Below are 26,151 nucleotides of genomic sequence, written 5' to 3'. Positions count from 1 at the left end.
TTTTAGAAATGCATATGAAACTAAGTGTCCTTTGCGCTAATTTGAAACAACAAGCAGAATTAGAATTGTCTTTATTGTCGTTATATCAACGTTGCGAAACATTGCATGCATAGATTAGACATGGCACTCGAGGGTAAAATATGTAAAATAAAGACTTTGAAGACAAAAAAATAAAATATGAATAGGCAAAAAAAAATAATTACAAGAGCATGGTAACAATAATGCAACCCCCCCCCCCCCAAAACAGGGTATATATATATATATATATATATATATATATATATATATATATATGTATATTTGTTTTTTTTTGGCACCAACAAAAGCGAAATGAACCCAAAACGGTCGCATATATGTTTTCACAGCTACAGTATTCCCTGGATTTTTGGGGTTGATTCGTACATAACAAGTAGCTCACGGCTTGAAAAAGGTTGGAGACCCCTGATCCATGCAAACTCTTTCTAAAAATAGACTTGGTTAATTTCTCTGGGACATTTCCAATTTGTTAAGCCCCCACAGGGGAAATGCTCCAATTGTATCCATCCAAAAAATAGTGTAAGTCCATGTTTCTGGCAAGCCACGTACCATCCTTACTGGTAAACGCCCCCACAGGACACAATAATAAAGGACTCTTTTGAAGCGGGCACAAACACGCGCAATTTTTGTTGATTCTAGTGAGTGGTACCAATTAAATCATCATTTGTTTCATGTCAAAGTAAAATGCGTGAGCGGCATATAAATATGTATTCTCGTCGCTCGTGCTTGAAAAGATTACATAGGGAATTATTTGATTATATCTTTTTTTGAAAAAGATCCACTCACGGTTTCTCCAATCGCCATTCAGGAAATGAAAGGTAGTTCTCCGATTGGTTTGAGAGAGAAGGTGACTCCGTAATTTCCCCAAGTACATATCTATCTCTACAACCTATCAGTAGAAAAGAGCCACAAAGCACTAAGGCTGCTAAAGTCCCACCGTGAAATGGTGAGAGAATACTGTATTCATTACTTTACCCACTCAGGGTTTCATAATGAATAGAATAAGCCAGAGGAGCTATAAAAAAAAAAATCAACTTTATTACGATTCAAACGCTTTTCCTGGCTAAGTCTTTAAAAAATGTCGCAAAATTATCACGTGGAAAAAAAGGAAAAGCGACAATGTTGAATAGACTAATTCACATGAGCTTTTATCCTTGACAAGGTGTTGGAACACTTTGATATAAAAGACGGAAAATAAAATAGAGTTCAGTATTATTTTCACAGGCAAGATTTATCAACGGTCGAAGAACTTAACTTTTTATTGACCGGATATCATACAAGCCTCCTGGATTTTTTTTTTTTAATTTTGGCCATGAAAAAGTCAGAAATCATATTATGAGTGATTACTTTTGGCCTTTATTTACAGAAATGATTAATATCTGGCAATATCTACCATAAATATGTGTGGATACAATGTATTAACAGTCTAAAATGAAGCGCAAAACAAAAAGCAGGCATGGATTTTTCAGGATTAAAATGAAGAGGAGAGTGAAGCTGAACATGAACACATTGTAAGACAACATAAACTTAAAATACAAAAAGTTATAAATATATCACAAAAACGTTTTTGAGTCTTGCTCTCTCAGTTTTCCATATACCGTAACTATTTTTCACCATGAACAGGCATTTTATGGGCCTGTGTAGTAGCTGGTGAAGCAATTCCTGGAAACCTACATTATACACGACCCATCCGTACCCCAATTATTTGCCCCTTTGATAATCAAACTAAATAATTAATGTTCAAAGGATTCAATTTTTTTTGAATTGGTTACAAAACACTAAAAATGTTTTACAAAATGCATTAAATATTATAACCCCTTTGTATTGCCTGTGATTGGCCCGTTGCAACACGAGGATGCCTGTGAGATACGATTGTGGGAAGTCGTGGGTGTTTTGGAGAACTACAGTACTGCCCGACTTACGAACGAGATAGTTTCCGGATGATCGTTCGTAAATTGAATTTGTTTATAAGTTGCTTTAGTGCTATATTTTGTATGTTTAAGGTTTATATAAGTATGTTTAAGGCTTGAGTAAGTAACCTGTATCATTTTGTACTAAATAAGCAAATATTTCTTGAAATAATATTCTCAATAACCATGAATAAAGTTTAGTGTAACTTACTTTTGGAAGATGTGTTGAGAGATCCTCCGTGGTAAAAAAGTGGCCAAAAAAAACGTTACGACCATTTTCTCAACCGTACCAAGCTTTCTCATCCCACTTTCATTTCAAAAGAAACTGCTCGCCTCTTCTTTACACCAACCATATTGAATAGATGCAAGAGATAATAAACGATGAAAACGTCAATGTTCTGAGTGCGCTGGAAAGTCAGTACATGTAGCACTGTATGTTTACGTACAAACTAGAAAGAGCAAGCAGATTTTTTTACTTCCGGGTGGATGCTGGGTGACCTCTCATAGCGCCATACGCCAGTGGCGGCGGAAAGAAGTACTACAATAATGTCCTGATGTCGGAAAAAGGAGCACACAATTAAAAATTTAACTCACAGCAATGTCCAGATATTTTTCGACATCCCGAGAAAAATGTTCGTATCTACCGCTTTACGTTAGTCGAATGGTCGTGAGTAGGGGAGCGTTCATGCCTTAATTCAACATGATTTCTTTATATGTTCGCGTAGTTAAGGTAATTCAACTAGCGCTAAAACGGGGGCGCCGGTGCATAGAGGGTTAAGAAAAAGTCAGGATGACTTTAAGACAAACAAAAAAACTAGCATGGTGTCAAGTACAAATTCTGACTTTGACGGGCTTTCAATACTTGCTTTTCTGGTGGTCTGGCGTCATTAAAAATGGTTGGTATCATGGAGACAAAATTCTTGTCAGTGTCTTGAAGCTCCGGCGAGACCCTGAGGACTATGAAGGCAAAGAATAGGGATGACGTAACCATATTTCGCATGGTGTTTGTCAAAAGGCTCAGCATGACCCTGGAACAAGGTTAGATATGCCTTCATCTGCAGGCTGACATTGAAGTTGTCGCTGTTCAATTTCTTACTTTTGCTCACAAAGATCTGAGTATTAACCTCCTCAATGTGAGTGAACCCACCTAGGTCAACTTTAACCCTAAAAACGTAAATTTGTCAAAGCTTTACAAACATAGTGTGTCTACCTTGCATAAACCAGAAAGGTGCAATGACAGAATATGTTTAAAAACAGGTATCAAATGGAAGCAAAATCTTGGATTTCTGGAGCATTCCGGATAACCCAGTACACATGGCGTTTGAGCATCAATATGCAAATGCATGTGGTTTTCACTTTTAACATAAGAAATTAAATAAAGAATGATTTCATTAATGTCACTACCCAAAGTCATCAAAGTACTGTGCTTGTTTGCTTCAAAAGAGAGAGCTCTGATATATCTTATATCGGGGGTCTCAAACTCGATTCTCTTGAGAACCGCTTAGATCTGGGTGATGTTGGGGCGCATCAGGTTTTCCATGAGAAAATGATTAAAAAATATCTATGTTCTCAAATATTTTAAAAAAGAGGTTTCTGTACTAATTATGTTCTGAAAATAAAAATAAAAAATAATAAGAAAATAAATCCGTCTAAAGACTATGTATGTGAATCTAAAAATGTAATCATAATTCAGATTCTAATGTATGCTCTGGGCTTCTTGAAAACTATTTTATTGGAACTTCTGTGACATACAAAGAAGAAAATACAGCCAAATTGTGTGTTCTAACCATATAGAAGATAAAAAATGTTGAATACACTGCAAAAAAAAAAAAAAAAAAACAATAAAAGTTATTCGGGAGGTGAAACCATAGTCCTTTAAGCTTTAGTTCAACAACAATGATAATCTTTTCCAGTAAGAAACATCTATACAGATCTATGAAATTAAACCTATACATTAAATAGTATATTCACAAATATAAGGCCCTGTCTGTTTCAGACCATTGGTTAATATAGTGTACTCAGACGTAGCCAACTAGAAGTATGGATTTACACTATCTATGGACTAATACAACTGTGGGGGTGGAAAACAAAAAGGAAATGTCCGGGAGAAATCACCGGTACACAGAGGGCTTTTTTTAGTTTATAAACGTTAGTTAACGTGATCATTAGTCTCTGTACTACATGTGCCACTGTGCATAAAAATATCGCCGGTGAGGAAAATCGCATCTATATGAACATTAATTAGCCATGAAAATCAAAGGAATACTATATTTAGGTTGGACGACATACAGTGCATCTGGAAAGTATTCACAGCGCTTCACTTTTTCCACATTTTGTTATGTTACAGCCTCATTCCAAATTGTATTATTTTAACCTATTATCTCAAAATTCTACACAAAATACTCCATTATGACAATGTGAAAACGTTTTTTTTTTTTTTTTACTTTTTTTGAATTTATTAAAAACAGAAAACTAAAAAAATCACATTCACATAAGTATTCACAGCCTTTGCTTAATACTTTGTTGATCCACCTTTGTCAGCAAATACAGCCTCAAGTCTTTTTGAATATGATCCCAAAAGTTTAGCACACCTATCTTTAGGCAGTTTTGCCCATTCTTCTTTGCAATAAGTCTCAAGCTCAATCAGGTCGGATGGGAGACGTATGTGCACAGCCATTTTCAGATCTCTCCAGAGATGTTCGATCGGATTCAAGTCTGGACTCTGACTGGGCCACTCCAGGACATTCACGGAGTGGTTCTGAAGCCAATCTTTTGAGATCTTGGCTGTGTGCTTTGGGTCGTTGTCCTGCTGAAAAATGAACCTTCGCCCAGCCTGAGGTCAAGAGCGTTCTGGAGCAGGTTTTCATCCAGGATATCTCTATATATTGCTGCATTGATTTTTCCTTCTATCCTGACTAGTCGGCCAGTTCCTGCTGCTGAAAAACATCCCCACAGCATGATACTGCCACCACCATGCTTCACTGTAGGGATGGTATTGGCCTGGTGATGATCGGTGCCTGGTTTCCTCCAAACATGGCGCCTGGCATTCACACCAAATAGTTCAATCTTTGTCTCATCAGACCAGAGAGTTTTGTTTCTCATGGTCTGAGAGTCATTCAGGTGCTTTTTGGCAAATTCCAGACGGGCTTCCATGTTCTTTTTACTAAGGAGTGGCTTTCTTCTGGCCACTCTACCATACAGGCCTGATTGGTGGATTGCTGCAGAGATGGTTGTCCTTCTGGAAGGCTCTCCTCTCTCCACAGAGGAACGCTGGAGCTCTGACAGAGTGACCATCGGGTTCTTGGTCACCACCCTGACTAAGGCCCTTCTTCCCCGATCACTCAGTTTAGAAGGCCGGCCAGCTCTAGAAAGAGTCCTGGTGATTCCAAATGTCTTCCATTTACGAATAATGGAGTATTTTGTGTAGAATTTTGAGATAAGAGATTGAATTAATACAATTTGGAATGAGGCTGTAACATAACAAAATGTGGAAAAAGTGAAGCGCTGAGAACACTTTCCGGATGCACTGTATCAAACAAATTTACCAATCATCTCATAACCTGTATCCAATGTAGAACATAATTTCCTAAAAATAGGAAGATGAGAAAACTAGAACCATAATCTTACTTTCCAACCATTCTCCAATTTGATCCACTTACTCAAGCAAAATATTTATATATCTCAAGAAAAACGATTTATTAAATAAGACTCCCAGAAACCACGCAACCCACACAGTTATCAAGCAAGGTCTAACATACACCACTGCCTTGGTTTGATTTTCCAATTATTTTTTTTTTATGAGTAAGCAAGAATCTGTGTGGAGCATTCGTCTCTGTACTACAAGTCCCACAGTGCTTTGTGGCACAAACAATTCTCGAATGAGGGAAAGCGTATGTACCTTTGGATTACTCAAATGCGTAAAAAAAAGAAAGGACTAAACCAAACAATGAAATCTGAATACTAGCAGTCGGACTAAGACCTTAATCTGATTTATGTGCGTTTAGGCTTTATATAATTTGAATACGGATATCCCTTAGTTTTTGCCGTTAAATGGGACCAGAACCACCAGAAAAAGTGGAAAATCCATGAAGTAACGTCGCACCTTCATGAAAACCCCTAACGAGAAACTTAGTTTAAGATGACATCATTATCAACTGAAAGTATAGGACTAACAAAATAACAATTATAGATCTACAAATAATAACACTCAACACATAATGTCAGTTGAATGTATGTTTTTTTTGTCATTATAGAAATGTACAATGAAATTGGCTTCTCCTTTCAGTGTTAGAAAGCAATTTAGAGAGCAGCTGGCCTGCTGGGCGCTAGCATCGGGTGTCCTTGAATTGAGCCTTATCTCTGCAATGAATAAAATAACACTGTCCTGCATGTACAGGTTTCCCACAAACTGTAGCTCAAGGTCATTCATTTCATGGCTAGTGGACCTGCTGTTGGAAAGATACAGGGTACGCAGTAGTGGCTTAGCAGAGTTGTTAGCCGTTAGCAGTAGACTGGACCTGCAGCCAGGCTATTGCTTTTGCTTCCGAAGCCATCTCAGTCGATTCCCGGATGGAATAACAATCCACAGAGCACCGGCTGTAGTTTCTTTGCGCTCTTCTGACTTTTCTTAGAGTCCGATTTAATTGGTGAATTCCTTTCCGGTGTTACGAGACGCTAAAAGCCAGCTGTCGCTGTGCTTTCTGGTTTGTTTTAAGAGTCAGAACCGGCCCGCTTTTTGAGAGCTTACACCAACCTAACTCAGTTTTGCGCAAAATCACACCAACCCAAACAGAGCGCCTTCCCTAATCAGTCCCCGCTTTCTGCATAACACAATGCACGATACGTTGATATCAATGACAAAAAGAACAAAATCAATTCAAAATCCGGGAAGGGGATAACTGAAGTGCGAAGTAGCAAGGGGTTTCTGTACTGGCAGTGTTCCATTTCCAATTGGATTACTGCCTGCATGTAAAAACGCCCATAGTTTCATGGGAACAAGGAAAGGGACGGCTATGTATTAGAGCTTGTAGATCACAGGAAAGTCAGAGTGAGACACCTGGAAAAGAGAAAGAGTCATTGGTAAGCAGGAAATTAACTGCTCAACAAAAAAATCACCGAGAAATGTTGCTACATTTCCCTTCCTCCCCCTCTCACCTCTAGCAAACCTCTCTTCCCCTCTGAGCCTCACTCCCGACTACGTCTGATTTATCACCATATGAATTACGGCACCTCAACATATAATTTACAAGACATGACAATCTTCAAAGACCATTGATAAGGTAGCCGTTGCATTGATTAATACTTTCATTCTGTCGTTTCTCTTTCCTCTCCGCAGGGATCTAAGCATGAATAACATCAGCGAAATCCCGCCGAGAGCCTTCCACCAACTGCACCTGTTAACAGAACTGTAAGTATGGAATCATCTGGCTCATGTTCAGCTATTAACTGGTGGCTACAACTCATACGTGACAAGGAAGTCGTAGCCTGACAACGGATCTGAGCTCTCCTGCGTGACATTGATTGATGGATCCTGCCGGCCTCTAGTCACTCCTGCTGAGAAAACCGCCCGAGGAAAAACTTAGTGCACCCTTGGATGAATGCTCAAAGGAATTTGATATCCACCAGCAAAATATTTTGCTCTTAAAAGCCGGTTCCGTTTATGGCTTGAAAACCACCCTGGTGTTTTTCGGTCTTACTACATGGGCAGAACACGGACTAGTCAGTTAGACCTATGTCTGATACACAAGGAAAGTTAAGAAATTGAAGAAGCACCAATACTTTATTGGCCAAAAAAGAAGAAAAGTGCATTTTTTTGTTTCTGCCTAAAGAGGTGTCAAACTCATTGAGCTCAGGGGCCACATGGTAGAAGAGAAAAAAACTAAGAACGCTAAACAAAAAACTAAGCTGTTGCTAGAGGGTCTTTTCGGAGGCTCTCATTTAAGTTATGATTTAGGGATCGTCCTTTTTGCAAAGATAAATTTGGGTCATTTCCTGCGGCAAACTAGTTGCAAAACACTGCGTTTTTCTAGCAAAATGGAGAGCAGCTGATGTGCGTGCACAGTATTCGCTGATAACTACAGAAGAGGGCAGGACTACGCATGTTGTGACTGGTGGAGTGATTAATTGTTTGATGTTTGGCTTTACGTCTCTACATTCCCACCATCTCTATAAACACATGAATAGAAGCACGCACCTCCATTCCAATTCATGTAAAATGACTTCACTACTATTGCAAGTCTATGTTAATTCACTGTTCCCACAGTTTGAGAGGTTTTCTCATACTTAAAACCTAAAAGACATAAGTTTTGACTTTCTTTCCCCAAGCCACATACTTGTGCAGTAGTTGCTTTAGGCCCTTGTTAAAACCCAGTTGTGTGATACTGATTTGTATATTTGTCAATATTGATACATGATTTATGTTAACATGAATAAAACATAATCTCATAATGTCTAGACATTAAAAATGGTTTCTTTGCGATAAACAGTCATACACATTTAACATGAATGTACCGAAACTTTCCATTTCTCTGTAGTTTTATTACAACCCTCCATTGACCTAAAAACGTCCTTTCAGTGATAAGCCTGACTGATTCCACATTTTTCACATTAAAACATTTTGAGTTGTCCAATTAAACGAATGAATTACTGTTTGCTTCAAACACCTGCGAGCAACTGTCAGTCAAACACAGGATTAAAGGGAACTGTTGCAGATCAACAGATCAAAGATTCAAGTTTACATTTAGCACAAGTAAAACGGATTATACAATTCGTGGAATTATAAAAACTGTTGTTTTCCTTTGAATCAGGGGTTGGGAACCTTTTCCAAATCAAACACCGATATAGCAAAACATTTTCCTTTTTCTGGAGAGTCACACAATATGTTTTATTTGGGCGGCATTAGCTCAGGAGATAGAGCGCTCATCTTGGAATCAAGAGGTCACAGGTTCGATTCCCGGCTCCTCAGTGTTATATGTCAAAGTGTCCTTGGGCAAGACACAGAATCCCTAATGCCCCCGATTGCAGGTAGTTGCTTTGCATGGCTGACGCTGCTATCGGTTAGTTAGTGTGTAAAAGGGAAAAGTGTCATTGACTTGAAAAGCGCTATATAAATGCAGACCATTTACATTTAGTCAATGTTCAACAAAACCGCTAAACTCACTCTCCAGACAAAAGCTTATTCCTCGGCGCATTTTATTTCACTATGTGACATTTGACAATTTGGTCAAATCTATAAAATAATAATAATAATAATGCCAGAGACTGTTCCCCATATAAATATATCACTTAAAATGTGTCTCCCTCCCGCAGTTGCTTAAGAGTTTTAAGGCTTATTTTGACCATCATTTTTTTCAATGATTTCAAGGTGCAAACGAAGAAACAGACTTCTTTTCCTTTAGTACAGACAGCACTGGTCGAGAGACAGAAGGGAGTAGCTGCGCTCTGTGTAAAGCTTCACCTATCCCTACTGCTCACCCAATGAAATTGCTACGGGTGTTTTCCTGGCGTTTTGGGTTGTAAAGTAAAAATTGGTTCTGTGGGTTTTTATCACAAAGTGTCTCAACAGTAAACATGGATTATTTAATTTTTTTCCAAATAAAGTATTCTTGAGCGATGTAAAGTCTAAACGGGGTCTGTCGGCGTGACAGCTTGACTGTAAACTGTAGTTAAAAATGTGCCCTATATATACTGTACCATTTGGATTATCATTGCTGTTACCGCTTCATGTGCATACATTAGGCTTAGGTCAAGTCATGTTTATTTGTATGAGCCCTTAATCACAAAGAGTCTCAAAGTGCTGTACAGACCAAAGATTATTGCAAACCACAGACTATTATGACACCATCCCCTGATCTAAAAGCTACATGAGGGCAAATAATACAGATATTGTCAACATAAAATATAGATTATTCATATGCTAATGAATAAAATTATGTTTTAAGCTTGGATTTAAACATTTCCACTGATGTTGCAGATCGAATCTCAGGGGGAATAGAATTCCACAGCACCTGGGCCCGAATAGAGAACGCTCTCAAACCTGCGAATCTCTTCTTGGCTCTTGGGATCACGAGTAGACCAGCATTTTCAGAGCGAAAGCTCCAGACCGGAACGTCGGGGGAAATTAAATCTGAAAGATATGAGGGAGCAAGTCCATGCATGATTTTGTATACTACCAACAGAACCTTAAAATGACATCTTAAACTGACAGGAAGCCAATGCAGGTTAGCTAAAATCGGGGTAATGTGATCAAACTTTCTCGTCTTAGTTAAAAGCCTCGCTGCAGCATTTTGTACCAGATGAAGGTTCTTGATTTTGGACTTCGGGAGACCAGAGAGTAGTGCATTACAGTAATCGAGACGGGAGGTAACAAACGCATGAATTATAATCTCCGCATCAGACTGAGACAGCATAGGGCGAATTTTAGCAATGTTGCGAAGATGGAAAAAAGCTGTCTGTTTGAAAGGACAGACCGGGGTCAAATATGACACCTACATTTTTTCACTCTGGGTGATATTACATTTGTCAATGTTCAGGGCCATTTTTGAGAATAAGTCACGGCATTTAGATGGACCAATAACTAGCATTTCGGTCTTTTCAGAGTTAAGGCGCAAGAAGTTGAGTGACATCCATTCTTTTATCTCAGTGAGGCAGGCCTCCAAATTTCTAGTTTAGTGTCGCAGATTCCTCTATCGGAAGATATAGTTGAGTGTCATCTGCGTAGCAATGGAAACTGATATTATACTTGCGAATATCACCTAATGGAAGCATGTAAATGCTGAAAAGAAGGGGGCCAAGTACTGAACTCTGTGGAACACCACAGGGAACACTAAAAGGCTCAGATGTCATTTCACCATATTTAACACAGTGCGTCCTATCTGAGAGGTAGGATCTGAACCATGAGAGGACGGTTCCTGAGAGACCAATCAATTTTTTCAACCGTTCTAGTAAGATATTATGGTCCACAGTGTCAAAGGCAGCACTAAGGTCCAGCAGCAGCAAGAGTGATGAAGCGCCGGAGTCCATTGCCAGTAGAAGATCATTGGGGACCTTAATCAGTGCTGTCTCAGTAGAGTGGTTAGCCCTGAATCCTGATTGCATGGATTCAAAAAGATTGTTATCGGATATAAAATCATTCAGCTGCTGTGCCACAACTTTTTCAAGTACTTTAGAAAGATACGGTAGGTTTGACAAAGGTCTATGATTACATAAGCTTTCTGGATCGAGGTTGGGTCATTTCAGTAAGGTTTAATAACAGCGGGCTTAAAAACCGCTGGAACTACACCTGAGGAGAGTGATATGTTTACATTTAGAATATTTGGGTCACGTTAAAAATTAAATGACAGACAAAATTAGCATGTATTGAATTTTGTTTCCCAAGCCAGATGTTTCAATGCAAAGAGTCATAGGTTTCAGACCCCTGCTATAGAAGCTTCAGAGGGTAATGTGACCTTAAATAAATGCTAAATGCTGACCATGTGATCTTTTAAGTGTCAGCTATATTGGCTTAAAATAAATTTTGACTTTACCCCTAGGTTTCTGTGTGAGTCGGACCATGTATTTTATTATACGAACAAAGGCAAGCCATTTTGCCAGCGCATCTGGGAATTTCTAGACATCGTCTGTCATTTACACCCAGAATATTCTGTAAGTAAACCTCACAAAGCCCTGAGCTCCTCACTACCTGGAATCAAAGAAACACGCAGAAGACTGTGCTTGGTCGTTAAATCAAGTTATTTATATTGTCCAGGTCTGAATTTGCAGTTAAAATACCAGGGGGGGTTTGGGGTTTTTAAGGGTTATTGATCTATCTTCGTTATTCATTATCCGTTATCGGTCAGTTCATTATACGCTACAAAGCCTAGGAGCCGGGACACTTACTCTCAGCCAAAAGGCTAAGCTAAGGTCCTAGCCCTAAAGCCTTGTTGCGATCATTGCGAATGCACCGATCCCGGAGGTACTGCAATACCGGGCCGATGCGTGGAGTGGACAGAGCAAGCTCTTATTCCATCTCCGGAATGCAAAAATCAAAAGGCCAACAGGCCAGGTTACGCAGTGCGCGTTATGTGCGTTTGCGGGGCTACGGCGCCGTCTACGTGTGCCAATCTAGTCATGATGGTAGATATTATACAGTAGCGGTTTAGCTACATAAAATACCAGGACCTGATGACAATTGTTCTTTTTTTTTTAAATGAAATGCATATACTTTGATACTCCGTCTTAACTTCTAAAGTACTCGAAACGATTCATGGTTGTGTCTTCTCCCATTTTTGTTTGTAATTTATTATAGCGGCCACTTTAAAGTCAGGTGACCCTCAAAAGACTCTATATCAAAGTGATTAAAAGGAGGATGTGGTTTAAAGCAGTAGTTGTTGAAGAGCATTTTAATTGTTTCCTTTCAAACATATATACAAAAAAAGTGTTGTTTGCCAATATGTTTGTTTTTTTGGTTCAAATATTTTCTGTTCATCCTTCAAATACAGTACTTCAATGCTGGGAGTTCACAAGCAGAAGCCTATGGTACAAATAGTTATTGTAATACTAAATTTTAAAAAAACCTGCACCCTTAGTTAGGAAGTTGGGAAATGTTGGCCACAGTCTTGCTGGACCTAAAATATTCCTCAACTAGTATTGGTTAACATGTCAACTTCCCGACAGTTTTGCAAGTTCTTAATTTTAACTACAGTAATTCCGGACGTTAATGACGGGTTAGATGGTTGACCCTAAGGCTGCACCTTTGCATGAAAAGAGGGCTCATATTTCTGTTGATGTATGAAGGGCGTGAAAAGCCTGACGTGCTTGCACAGACACTGAAAACCAAGATCCTTTATCAGAACGGTAGTCCGTTGAATACATTTACATGCAGAGTATAGTCTGACTAGGATCAAAAGTCGGATCTTAGGAGCAATCCAAATTTATTGCATGCTAACTGACAAACGGATAACATGCCATTTCAGAGTAGTCTGATAACAGGTACGAAGGGAAAGCTACGTCATTACGCAACTTTACATCATTTTCACACTAGACATTAAATGAAATATTTTAATCATGTCACTCACCAAATTCAATAAAGTACCTTGCTCTTTTCTCGGCCTCTCCAAAACTTGTCTTTCTGTAGGTTGCGCTCTTACATGACTTGCCAGGAGCATAGGGTTTCACTCTATTAGCATGAATACAACTGAGGTGTCCACTAGGTGAAAAAAATAAATAAATGGAAATGTCCCTGAGAAATTATCAAACAAATAACTCCCATATACATGGTATTTCATCAAAGTACCGTGACGATCTATTCTCACTTTTAAAGTGAGCTCCTTGGCTGCATCCTATGTGTTTGCACTGTGTGGTCATATATGGCTTGCCAAAAGCAAATACTTTCACCGTACATAGAAAGATACAAATGTAGCGTTTTTTTGCCATTGGGGCAGAAAATAAAACAGAAATATCCAGGAGAAATCATCCAATACACATGAGGGTTTTCTGGCATTTTAACAGGAGTTTTCTAGAATCTTGTTTATCTGTACTACAAGTCCCACCGTGCTTTGCAGTAATAAATATGGAACTCTGCGTTCACCTGAGCAATTGGACTACTCAAATGTGTATACATGCACGAGTAATCAAAACTGAAAAGACTAACCCAACCATTGCAATCGGGCTATGAATGTAATCAGATTATTGTGCGCGTTTACATGATTGAAAAACTGGCAATAGTCAGTTTCCAATAAGATTTTTGCTTGCATTTCAACTTTTCCATTGATTTGGTAAATGCCCGTACACTTTATCCAAAGAGGGAAGGTTATTCAAAAAGTTATCAGAAAATGAAAAGACTTACCCAACCGTCGCAATCGGACTATGGCTTTATTTGGATTAGCGTGTGCGTTTACATAATCAGATAACTGGCAATAGTCTGTTTCCAATCGGAATATTATTTTTATGTAAGCTTTTCCATTGATTTGGTAATGCCGCCACAGTAAATCCAAAGAATTAAAGTTATTCAACGGGTATTTAGAAAATGAAAAGACTAACCCAATGAAAAGACCAACACAACCATTACAATTGGACTATGAATCTAATTAGATTATTATGTGCGTTTACATATCCGGAATACAGGAAATAGTGGGTTTTCCAATCCTATTATTGCCTGGATGTAAACTTACCCATTGATTTGGTTATGCCGCCAGAATAAAGGCTATTCTTTACGGACAGAAATAAAAAAATTGGTCACTCATTTTAATCAAATTGAGGTAATTTACCGTACTACTTTTGTAATGCGAGGACAGATTCATTGCTTACCAGCTATTTATATATATTATATATATATATATATATATATATATATATTAAAATTACCGCAGCCTCATGTTTAAACTAAAAATCAGCGGTTGGCGTGAACAAGTCCGAAGCTTTTGAATTTTAACTTTGCAGCCTAAATGGGCCACTGCAAGTCAAAACCATCCTGAAATCAAATTAAAGGGGAAAGAAAAACAGCTGGGGCAATGCTTTGACAAGAGCAAGGCGCTTTTCATTAGAATGAGATGGATTTGGAACGGTTACGAAAGCCAACGTGTGGAACATTTGCCTGTTTGTTCACATGCGTAAGAATATGCTGATTGATGCTATGGAAACTCTGTATCAACAGAGCGAAGGGTGTTTGGCTGATGTCGATCAAAACCATCAAAACACATTTTTGCAATCCGTCTTAACTTTTGATACAATGATCATTTAAATTAAGTATTCACTCTACTCTGATGCAATTTAGGCAACAGTTTTGCAGCTAATAGGGAAAGGCTGGTTGGACGGGATACTGGCGCATCATTTCGATCATAGCTGAAAAGGACAAACCATGATTCAGACGGTCTTCACTGAGATGTAAAATGCTTTTGTAGCTGATACTTCACCTTCAGCAACAAATTAGCTTTAAACCCAGGGTTTGGGAGTTATGGAATACACGTAACGGCGTAATGTAATTGGGATACAAAAAAAAAGTAATTGTATGTAGTTACTGTTGCAGAAAAAAAGATGTAATAAATTGCATGTACATTTAATTAAGGATTCTTTTGCAGAATTACAATTGTATTTAAAACTATATTTGCCTTTGCATAATGCACTGATAGATTAATTGTGTCTACAGTGGGGTAAATGGATATTTAGTCAACCACTATTTGTGCAAGTTCTCCCACTCGGGAATATCAAAGAGGCTTGTAATTGTTGCCAAAGGTATATAACTCAACTATGAAAAACAGTATGTGGTTAAAAAATAAAATAAAATGACACCAGAAATTCGCTGCCAACCAAGTATTTTGTACTCTAACTTGCGTCTCTATCCTTGTTGATAAACAACCACTCAAAGAGTGTGAGAACTGGCAGGTTCATGCAGGGCTGAGCGATTCACCAGTGCCCGACACAAATTCGACAGGAGTATCAGCTTTCGGAGAGAGTTTCCTCACAGCCCTCGTCCGTTACCATCTGGGTGATAGTGGTGATGGTGGTTTGGAAGCTATTCAATCCGTACATCAGGCCGTCTGAGCAAAGAAGCGAGAGGATGCCATTGTGTAACATGTAACGGTGTACTTGTGTGTTTAAGAAAACTGGGTGGTCTCCAGCTATGAAGCGCAAATCTGTGTTTAAACTGTGATTGTAGCTTCTGACCTTGAGAATTACTCTGCTGGACTTCATGCTATTTATTTGGACGTCTTATACACACTCACAAATGACCATTAGGTGCCGTGTTTGATGAACAAGCTGATTGGATTGCTTGTATGAATGTGTGTATTTTTTTTCTGTGTTGCGATGCACAAGACTCCTTAGACAGAGCTCAGTCTAAATCAAGGACGTAGGAAATCGTGTGAGCTGTCACAGTACTCATATGCACAAAATTAAATACACTTTTCTATAGAGGTCACAAAGACTTACAAGTGACATCATCACGTGAATCAACATAATTTTTCCATTTACATTATATAGGGTATTTCATTCATGTCACTTACAAGGCACTGTGTTTGTTTAATCAAAAAATGTGCTCAGTTCCTGCGTGCCATCTGTTTATAAGGTGTGCTAGTACATGGCTACGTGCCACACCATATGAAGATGACTACAACTGTGGCATTCACTGTTTGTTTTTTGTTTTTTTTTTGGTTTGAACAAATTTATTGACACTAAAAACAGAAAAAAATCATGACAATCTCAACAGCAATTAAGCACATTCACAATATTATATTCCAATATTACGTTTTTAACAGCGAACACAAAGTGAGGTTTGAACAAACCTTCTCGAAAATCAAACATATTCACAATTTCATTAGACATAGCTGACATTTTCGCCGTGAGGGAAGAAAACTGAAATATCCCGGCCAAGAGTGGCATGGTGGATGATTGACTAGCACAGTGATGGCGAACAAGTTTGACACAAAGAGACGAAATTTTTAACTGTGAGAGTCAAAGAGCCACACCACGCACTGACCTGCCATGACAGACACACACAAACACACACAATTAAAAACATTATTTCCCATGACACACTCCTCTCCTTACAATACATTAAGTATTGTTCTTGTGTTGATTTCAAGGAAAGTGTCAACCCTCAACACACACACAAAAAAAAAAAAACATGAAACAAGGCAAAGAGCCAAAGTATATAGAAAATATGATGAGGCAAAGAGCTGCATTCTTATTGGCCAAGAGCCGCATGTGGCTCTAGAGCCACGTGTTCGTCACCCCTGGACTAGCACGTCCAACAGTTCAGAGGTCCCTATTTCAAATCCAGCTACAAAACTCTCTGTTAGAAGTTTGCATGTTCTCCCATTGCCTCTGTGAGTTACCCCGGGCCCTCCACTTTCCACTCAAATTACAAAAATGTGAATTGCGGGTTGATTGGTGACTCCAGATTGTCCCCAGGTTTGGATGCATGGGTGAATGGTTGTATCTCCATTTGTGCCCTGTGATTGTTTGGCAACAAATCTAGGATGTCCCCCGACAACTGTCCCATGTCAGTTGGGATGTATATTATGAAACAGAACAAAATCCAGGGAATAAGTACCCCTGAAAGCACTTAAAGGGACTTCGATTCTTTGATACTTTACATTTTCAAGTTAATCTTAACAAGCATAAATGAAAAATTCTGTACTTTTTTTTTTACAACAATAAAAATCGTTAACAAACACCACGGTTTGCACACCTTTTTCATGGGCAAATTCAAGTACTTTTTAAGACCGGTCAAGGCCAGTTCTCATTTTGCCAGTAGTATCAAAAGAGGAAATCCGGTCTGAATCATGTGTTTTGCAGATCCCCTAATATATCTGCAATTTACAAAGGCAATTTTTAATCTTGCTTGTACATTTATCAAGACATATGAATATTGGATATTGAGAAAATCCCTAATATAATTGTTGATCTTACAAATACGTGTGTAAATGTTTTTGAGACCATATAGGTGTCGGGTAAAAATGATGGTATCATGTAGCTTCGTTTTTAAGTTGTATGAAATTCTTCCCGTTAATTATTTCATGGCCCTTTATGAATGTTAAGGACTGATACATAATCCTTGCACTAATACACATTTCACAGTGCCCTGCTTAGGTGGAACATGTAGCAAACCGTAAGCAAAAAAAACAAAAGTTATAGTTAAGGAAGTCATATCCATGACTTATCTTTCCCATTGTGAAAAGATGGACAGACGCTGCACGACTTACAAACGAGTTAGGTTCCGGACGATTGTTCGTAAGTTGCTTCTGTGCTATATTTTGTAAAGTTTAAATAAGTATGTTTAAGTCTTGTATAAGTAAACTGTATTGTTTTGTGCTAAAAAATAAACATTTCATAAAATAATATGCTCTTTGAAAATAAGTTAAATGTAAATGTGTATATATATATATATATATATATATATATATATATATATATATATATATATACAGTGCATCCGGAAAGTATTCACAGCGCTTCACTTTTTCCACATTTTGTTATGTTACAGCCTGATTCCAAATTGTATGAATTTAATCTCTTATCTCAAAATTCTACAAAAAATACTCCATTATGACAATGTGAACGTTTTTTTTTTTTTTTTTTTTTACTTTTTTTGAATTTATTAAAAATAAAAAACTAAGAAATCACATTTACATAAGTATTCACAGCCTTTGCTTAATACTTTGTTGATCCACCTTTGGCAGCAAATACAGCCTCAAGTCTTTTTGAATATGATCCCACAAGTTTAGCACACCTATCTTTAGGCAGTTTTGCCCATTCTTCTTTGCAATAAGTCTCAAGCTCAATCAGGTTGGATGGGAGACGTTTGTGCACAGCCGTTTTCAGATCTCTCCAGAGGTGTTCGACCGGATTCAAGTCTGGACTCTGGCTGGGCCACTCCAGGACATTTACGGAGTGGTTCTGAAGCCAATCTTTTGAGATCTTGGCTGTGTGCTTTGGGTCGTTGTCCTGCTGGAAAATGAACCTTCGCCCCAGCCTGAGGTCAAGAGCGCTCTGGAGCAGGTTTTCATCCAGGATATCTCTATATATTTCTGCATTCATTTTTCCTTCTATCCTGACTAGTCTGCCAGTTCCAGCTGCTGAAAAACATCCCCACATCATGATGCTGCCACCACCATGCTTCACTGTAGGGATGGTATTGGCCTGGTGATGAGCGGTGCCTGGTTTCCTCCAAACATGGCGCCTGGCATTCACACAAAAGAGTTTAATCTTTGTCTCATCAGACCAGAGAATTTTATTTTTCATGGTCAGAGAGTCATTCAGGTGCTTTTTGGCAAATTCCAGACGGGCTTCCATGTTCTTTTTACTAAGGAGTGGCTTTCGTCTGGCCACTCTACCATACAGGCCTGATTGGTGGATTGCTGCAGAGATTGTTGTCCTTCTGGAAGGCTCTCCTCTCTACACAGAGGAACGCTGTAGCTCTGACAGAGTGACCATCGGGTTCTTGGTCACCTCCCTGACTAAGGCCCTTCTTCCCCGTTCGCTCAGTTTAGAAGGCCGGGCAGCTCTAGGAAGAGTCCTGGTGGTTCCAAATGTCTTCCATTTACGAATAATGGAGGCCACTGTGCTCATTGGGACCTTCAAAGCAGCAAAATTTTACTGTATCCAAAATTGCCAAAGGTGGATCAACAAAGTATTAAGCAAAGGCTGTGAATACTTATGTAAATGTGATTTCTTAGATTTATATTTTTAATTAATTAAAAAAAAGTAAAAAAAAAACTTTTTCACATTGTCATAATGGAGTATTTTGGGTAGAATTTTGAGATAAGAGATTAAGTTAATACAATTTGGAATGAGGCTGTAACATAACAAAATGTGGAAAAAGTGAAGCGCTGTGAATACTTTCCGGATGCACCGTATACACACACAGTATACACATACTTTATACATTTTGAAAACTCTCTATCTGAAAAACAAAGCACTCTCAAGTTTTAGGCATGGAAAACAATAAATAAAAAGGATATGTAAAGTACATTGCTCATCCTCAGTCAAAACTGGCAAATAACTACTAATTCCAAAGAACATTTCTGCTACTTTCACGAAGCATTTTTATCATGATGCACGAAACTTCACTAAATCTTTTTAGTTAAAACAAACATAAATCTTATAGGTTAACATTTTAATACTTTCAAAAAATTGGATCCAAGTAATTTTACGGCGCTATTTTTAGAATCATGATTTCAATGGCTTTTTAGACTTTTCAGGAATCCGCGGGAACTCTGTGGCAAAAATTTCAAGCAATTACAAACACTTCAACCAAAATTCAAGCACTTTCCTGACCTTGAAAACACAGCATTAAAATTCAAAAGTTGAAGGATTTCAAGCATCTGTACGAACCCTGAAACACACTGAAACGCTCTATATCAAAGAATGTGACAACATATTAAAATGAATGGGTGGATTTAAATAGATGTTCCTCTTTTATGCAAATTCACTTAATACGGGTGGTTATGGAACAAATTAACAATGAAAATCAAGGGAATTCTGCTTTTGCATGCACTTGCTTTTGCCAAAAGTACCGAAAGTAGCACAAGGCAAGATCTTCTCAGGAGACTTCTAAACTTTTATGTGCTGTATATGCCTGTGCTTCATTTTTTCATCTTTTTCTGATCTCTGTTTTGGCCTTTAGGCGACTCTCTGGAAATCAACTGAGGTATATATCAGGCCATGCTCTCCAGGGTCTTCTCAACCTTAAGGTTTTGTGAGTAATTCCTTCCTTTTTCCACACCACTTTTATGGCTTCAGTCTTTTTGGGAATACTACAATGGATGTACAAGGGTTTCGGGTAGAGTTTTCCTGATTACTTCACACATGCTAATGTATCAATAAATGCAACAAAATGATGTAATTAATTCCTGTATTTTTTATGTAACTTGCACTTTGTTGGTGTACTGCAAGAGGTCAACCCAAATCACAACGATAACAACTACTTTTTACGCATTCCTTTGAATACCCCTTCGGATATGACGGAGATACCATGATCTGGCAGGGGAGATACCATGATCAAGAAGGTGGTTCACCCAGGCTGTAAGTTTTGGACTGTGCCGGCATGTGCAGTTACAGCCTAGTACTTGATTTTTGCAATTGGGAGATGGAATAAGAGCTTGTTCTGTCCACTCCACCCATCGGCCCGGTATTGCAGTACCTCCGGGAATGGTGCATTCGCACTGATCGCTGCCCGGCCCTTTGGCTAGGACCTTGACCCAGCCTTTTGGCAGGGAGCAAGTGTCTGGGCCTCTTGGCTTTGTAGCGTATTATGATTTGACCGATAACGGATAATGGATAATTGATAAAGAACATAGAACAATAAACCTCTACAAAATCCCCCCAGTTGTAAGGTAAAATTTGCCGCATGGCAGGAGAAACCTATGGTAAATATCAAACATCAGTCACAAAATAGCAAATTGTAAGTACTACATATATGTAATATAAGTGCATATAATTTATACATTATAAATAAAAATACATGTAAAGGGCAAATTAAATGTTATTTAAGTTAACTGACTTGAACTGATTTGAGCTGGTACAGTGGAGTTAGTGGGTGAATACTGAGGGGGGGATAGATTCAAATTCAAACGGATTTTAAAATGACTGTTTTTTTAACCGCCTCCTTATTCTTGAAAATGTTCCCAACCATTTATTGTTTACGGCCATATTCCTTAGCAAGGGTAACAATTCATGTGCCTTAGTTTGTTTTTCTTGACAAATGTGAGCTTTGTTTCCATGGTTATCATTATTTTTGTTTCTCCCTTTGGCATCACAGCACGTCTTGGGATCTATAGCGTATAAAGTACAGAAAAAATATACAGTATTGTATTGTACCAACTGGCAAAGTTTTTATGAAGCGTTCGGGAATTCGAATTGAACAAAGGGAGAGAAAGGCATTGTGGGAGGTAGTTCAGCTCATCTTAAATCTGCATCTTAATGAAGCAAACCAATAGCAGATCAGCTTCTTATATCACATCAACCAAAACCAGACAGGCATCTTAGTCATTGGCACCAACAACAGAGCAACACCAATGGCTCTCGTTTTTTTTTTTTTTTTTTTTTTACATTCTTGGGCAAACAAAATCATTTGATGTAATATCTAGGGGGAAATGCTGTGACCTATCTATCTATCTAGCCTGGTCATATCCCTCGAGAGGGGTGACCGACAGCAAGACAACCACATAAAAAATGCTGCGATCAGGAGCCGGAAATATCGTATTCCACATTGTAAGGTGAAATCATTGTAAGCTAGGGACACCGTAACCTGTGGGTCTTTTAGCATAATACAAGTAAAAAAAAATATCCATAGCAGCTATAGAACATACGGCTGTGTTGAGTGGGAATTTAGAAGACAAAAGAGAATAAAATGCGGCCACATATTTCGTGTTCAACAAATCAGATCTGTTGGAATCACCCGAAGTACTGTATCCCTTGTGCCAAATTTTCCAGGGATTCAAAATCGTTTTAAAAGTAATTTCCTTCTCCTTTCCACACTCGTTTTATGACTTCAGTCTTTTTGGCTTACTTTTATCAAGACATTTGGGTGCGGCTGTTCTTTTGAATAGTATGTCTATTCTACTGTAGGTCATTAACTGCTCCACCATGAATTCATTCATTCCGCCCAACCGCCTAGTAAATGTCACTTGCACGTTGTGAAAGGTGCGCTGCAAGGACCTGTTCACGCCACCCACCATGACCACAACAGGTGTCGGAGAATTCACCATCTAAAACTATTTATGTTCGCTGTGAGTACATTACAAATAGAAAAGGGTAAAAACACGTACAGCAAGCCGAAAAGAAAAAAAAATATATATATATATATATTATAGCTGTGCCTGCGAACATTCTTATTCATAGAGTCTCTTCTGGTGAAGAGTCCAGGTGCAATCAATTCAATGTCTTGAAGGAGGGAAAAATACCCAGTAGAACTGGGTCGCAAAGCCAAAATCCACAAATTATCATTTGTTTACTGTTCGACCAGTAAGTCTCAAATAGACAGGAATGGATTTATAATTTTACATTGGGTGGAAAAGATGTTTAAAAAAAGAGACGATAATCATTTTCTTAAGTTTTCTCTTTTGAGTTTTGCAAAATATAATACACGCTCTCCATATCAGTATGAATTCTGCATCAATCGTGCATCGCCGTTTTCTTTGTTTTTGTTTTTTTTTAATCAATACTTTCCATTAATAAATGTGTACTTTGCGTGATTACGGCATCACTTCAATACCACCTTTTCACTCAAATTGAAGAGCTTCCTACTGTTTTATGGGTGCTGATAGAAGCAATCCAAATCATCCTTTACAGACTAGTGACACTCGAATAACCACTAATAAAAATGCCATTTGAAAGCTGTGTTGGCCACTTTACTTTAAAAAAGTAATTAGCTATAGTTACACAGTACTTCTTCCAAAAAGTAACTTAGTAACTAAATTACTCTATAGTAAAAGCAACTAGTAACTGTTTACGATACTTTAAAAAGAAGTTGATGTATGTCAAATAATTTTTTTAAAATGTGAGCGGTATTTGAGTCGGTTAGATAGCGAAGAACTGACAGGTAATTATGTTATAGAACCTTGTAATATTTATTGCACCTCACCAGCAACAGATTCCACACTAGAAGTGCAACAAAAATAAAAAAATACATGTAATAAAATAACAAACAACAGTGAACAACATAGAGTGAGTTTAATAAATTAAATCTAACTCTCACAATTTGATGCAACTAGTAAAGTGGACATCGGCAACTGAACTTAAAATATTCTTTACAACAAAAGTCGATAGTAAAACAATATGAAGTGAGTTTCACTCTGGAGCATGTATCACGGTCTCAAGTCAGACAACTGGTCAGGTAGACATATGCTACAGTACTTCAAATATTTTCCAATGTGCTTTGTGGCATAAAAATATCCATGATGAAGGAAACTGAGCAAAATAGATTGGGTTACCTTATAATATATATAGATATATTATATGCAATAATGAATATGGTTACTACTGTGCAGAAATGTACTTAATTTAAATGAGTTTCAACTTGAAAGGCAATAACATTTAATTTTACATCGAACATTAATTCTATCCAATATTTAAAATGATAATTTTTACCGACGTAATTGATTGCTCTTAAAAAGGTTCCTACTATCCTATTGCTCAGTACTATATAATTTATATTCATTTTGTATTGTTGGGTTTATATGTATTATTTGCTGTCAAGAATTTTCTTGATAGAATTCTCTACAGTTTTTAAAACAATTTCTAAGAATGCACTCATTCATTGACAGTACCCTGGAGGCAAACTAATTAGATGATACAACAGACCTGGACCTAGTCTTGAGAGGTAAAAAAAAAAAAAAATAGAGGAAATGCACTGTTCATTTTGTTTGCTCCCAATTTCCTCAACACACTTTTTCTTCTGAGGATGACATCAACAGACCACCCATGTAGCTTCTACTTTGCTACCTCTGCCCAATTTTTCCTATGTTGAATAACCATGAAATGTTAGTGTTGTCATTGTGTCTTATCAATTTTTCATTAAGTTTACTATTGTTCCTTTCAGAATGCTACAGAACAACCACCTTGAAAGAATTCCCGATGTTGTTCCGTGGGACCTACCCAACTTGCTATCACTGTGAGTCACATACATGCAGACAAACCCATTGGTCAGGTCATGCAATAAAAAGCACGATCTCCAATCATACTTATCTTGGCTAAGTAGTTGTGAAATATTGCAGAACATACAACATAACTAAAGTACCCCCGAGTTTGGACAGAGTCTCAATTTGCACTTCATTGTAGCATCTGGAAACCATGAGGGGAAACAGCAGACACGGCAGGTCAGGGAGAACATCCCCAATGAGCTGTGAAACAACCTCATTTTCCATTAATTCCCCCACTCTTCCTCTTCCAATCATCTCACCACCCACACTGCTATGCTCTCGCTAATGAGTGTTTGGTGGCTTAACTGTTTGGTCCGTGGGATCAATGTCCATCGGTAAACATGCGGGCTTGGCTGTGTGGACCTCATATGCGATTCATCAACCTTACTAGTCAATCAAACAATCACAGAAAAACTCCACATGCCTTATTTCCACATAAAAGCTTTGTGGGTTTTAACACAGAGCATATTTCCCTTTGGTAGCATTGGGGGTGGGGGTGGGGGGGTGGGGTGGGGGGCTTACCATTAAAAGTCATAATCTACCTGCAACGTGTGGTTTGAAAAACAACCTCACACTGAACACCACAAAAAGCAAGAAAGGCATATTTGATCCCATGAGGAAGCGTCTCCATTTCGCGGGAGTGTTCAGGTAAAACTATCGTGAACTGTAGAGACTAGTGTCCAATGGAGCCACAGTGAAGAGCATACTGAAATATAGATCACGGTGGGTTACCCTGGGTGCACAGCAGCTGACAGGAAAATTTCCCGGACAGTATCAACACAGCCCAGAAAATCATCGGCTGCTCTCTTCCTAGTCTGGAGTACATTGCCAGTTCCCGCAACAACAACAGCGCCTATAACATTAAAGAAGTTACAGAAAACGTTTGGCTTCCAATATTGCCAACAAAAAGTACATAAAGTATTGGGATGGATATTTAGTATTAACTAAATACTTATTTTCCACCATGAATTGCAAATAAATTCTTCATTATTCACACATTCTGTATCTCATGGTAGAGGTTCACCAATATTGACATTTACAGGTCTTTAATATTTTCAAGTGGTTGAATTTTGAGAATTATTGGTTGACTCAACACTTGATTGCCCCACTGTATAATCATATATATATATATATATATATATATATATATATATACAGGTATATATGAGGATTGATTTCGGTTGGCCATGGTCACATTTTTAATCTGTTTTTTTTTTGTTATTTTTTCCTTTTTTTCTTTCTTTGTTTTTGTGTATGTGTTTGTCTTGCTGTCAGTCACCCCACTTGAGGGATATGACCAGGGTATATTCAGTGGGACCTCGCTACTTTGCGGTTCGACGTTCGCGGCTTCAGAGCCGGAACGTCAGCAGACGCAGGACAAGGCGGCCGGTGTTGTGCCCAAATCTGACTCCTGTGCAAAATCCCCGCCCCCCTTGCGTAAACGCGCATTCTGCTGCACTTCCAACAAAAGCGATCGTATTCTATATAAAACGCATATTGAAACAATAAAGTGAGCTAATTAAAACAATTAAGTGATCGTAGTCTATATAACGCGTTTATTTAAACAATAAAGCGCAATCGTATTCTACAAAATGCGGCGGGGGTCACTCCCGGGCCGCGCGACGGAGCGAGTTCGGCGGACGCGAGAAAATGCGGCGACCGAACGGCACCCACGGTGCGGCGCAAATAAAAACCCTGTCGTGAAGCGGTGCAGATAATGAGATGAGATTAGATTTTTTTTTTTTAAGGTGCGCCGCTACTTCGCGGATTTTCACTTATCACGGGTGGTTTTGGTCCCCATTAACCGCGATAACCGAGGTCTTACTGTATATAGAATAGATAGATTGATTGATTTCAAAAGACCTTTTCTGAAAGGTGAGGTATTTTCATGCCTGCTTTAAGTCTTTTATAACGGTTATCCTCAAGTGCCACGCCTAACCTTGTTGTAAACAACGCACAGTACGCTGGAATGTCAATTACAATGAAGACAACTCTATTCTCAGATGCTTTGGCTTATTCCAGAAACTCTGAAGAAGACCTGGCTTCAATATGCAATGCTTATGTAGTAAAGCATTGCATATGCAAGT

General features: G+C 38.3%; 1 protein-coding gene and 2 pseudogenes across 1 annotated transcript in view; 2 read left to right on the top strand and 1 right to left on the bottom strand.

Moving 5' to 3' along the window:
- The window catches only part of lgr6 (leucine-rich repeat containing G protein-coupled receptor 6), an 83,366-nt gene that overhangs the window by 36,041 nt on the left and 21,174 nt on the right, over nucleotides 1-26,151 (top strand). Inside the window, exons 2-4 of the mRNA XM_088332949.1 lie at nucleotides 7,282-7,353; nucleotides 20,050-20,121; nucleotides 23,965-24,036. Of these exons, the coding sequence (XP_088189075.1) occupies nucleotides 7,282-7,353; nucleotides 20,050-20,121; nucleotides 23,965-24,036 (216 nt within the window). The remainder of the gene's footprint in view (nucleotides 1-7,281; nucleotides 7,354-20,049; nucleotides 20,122-23,964; nucleotides 24,037-26,151) is intronic.
- Nucleotides 11,877-11,992, bottom strand: LOC148370436 (U2 spliceosomal RNA; annotated as a pseudogene).
- Nucleotides 20,490-20,580, top strand: LOC148370435 (U2 spliceosomal RNA; annotated as a pseudogene).

This window comes from Urocampus carinirostris, chromosome 3 (assembly GCF_059441175.1).
Source record: "Urocampus carinirostris isolate Australia breed hairy pipefish chromosome 3, RoL_Ucar_1.0, whole genome shotgun sequence".
NCBI classification, from domain to species: Eukaryota; Metazoa; Chordata; class Actinopteri; order Syngnathiformes; family Syngnathidae; genus Urocampus; species Urocampus carinirostris.
Note: the sequence above shows the minus strand (reverse complement) of the source record. Positions and strands in the feature narration are given on the sequence as shown.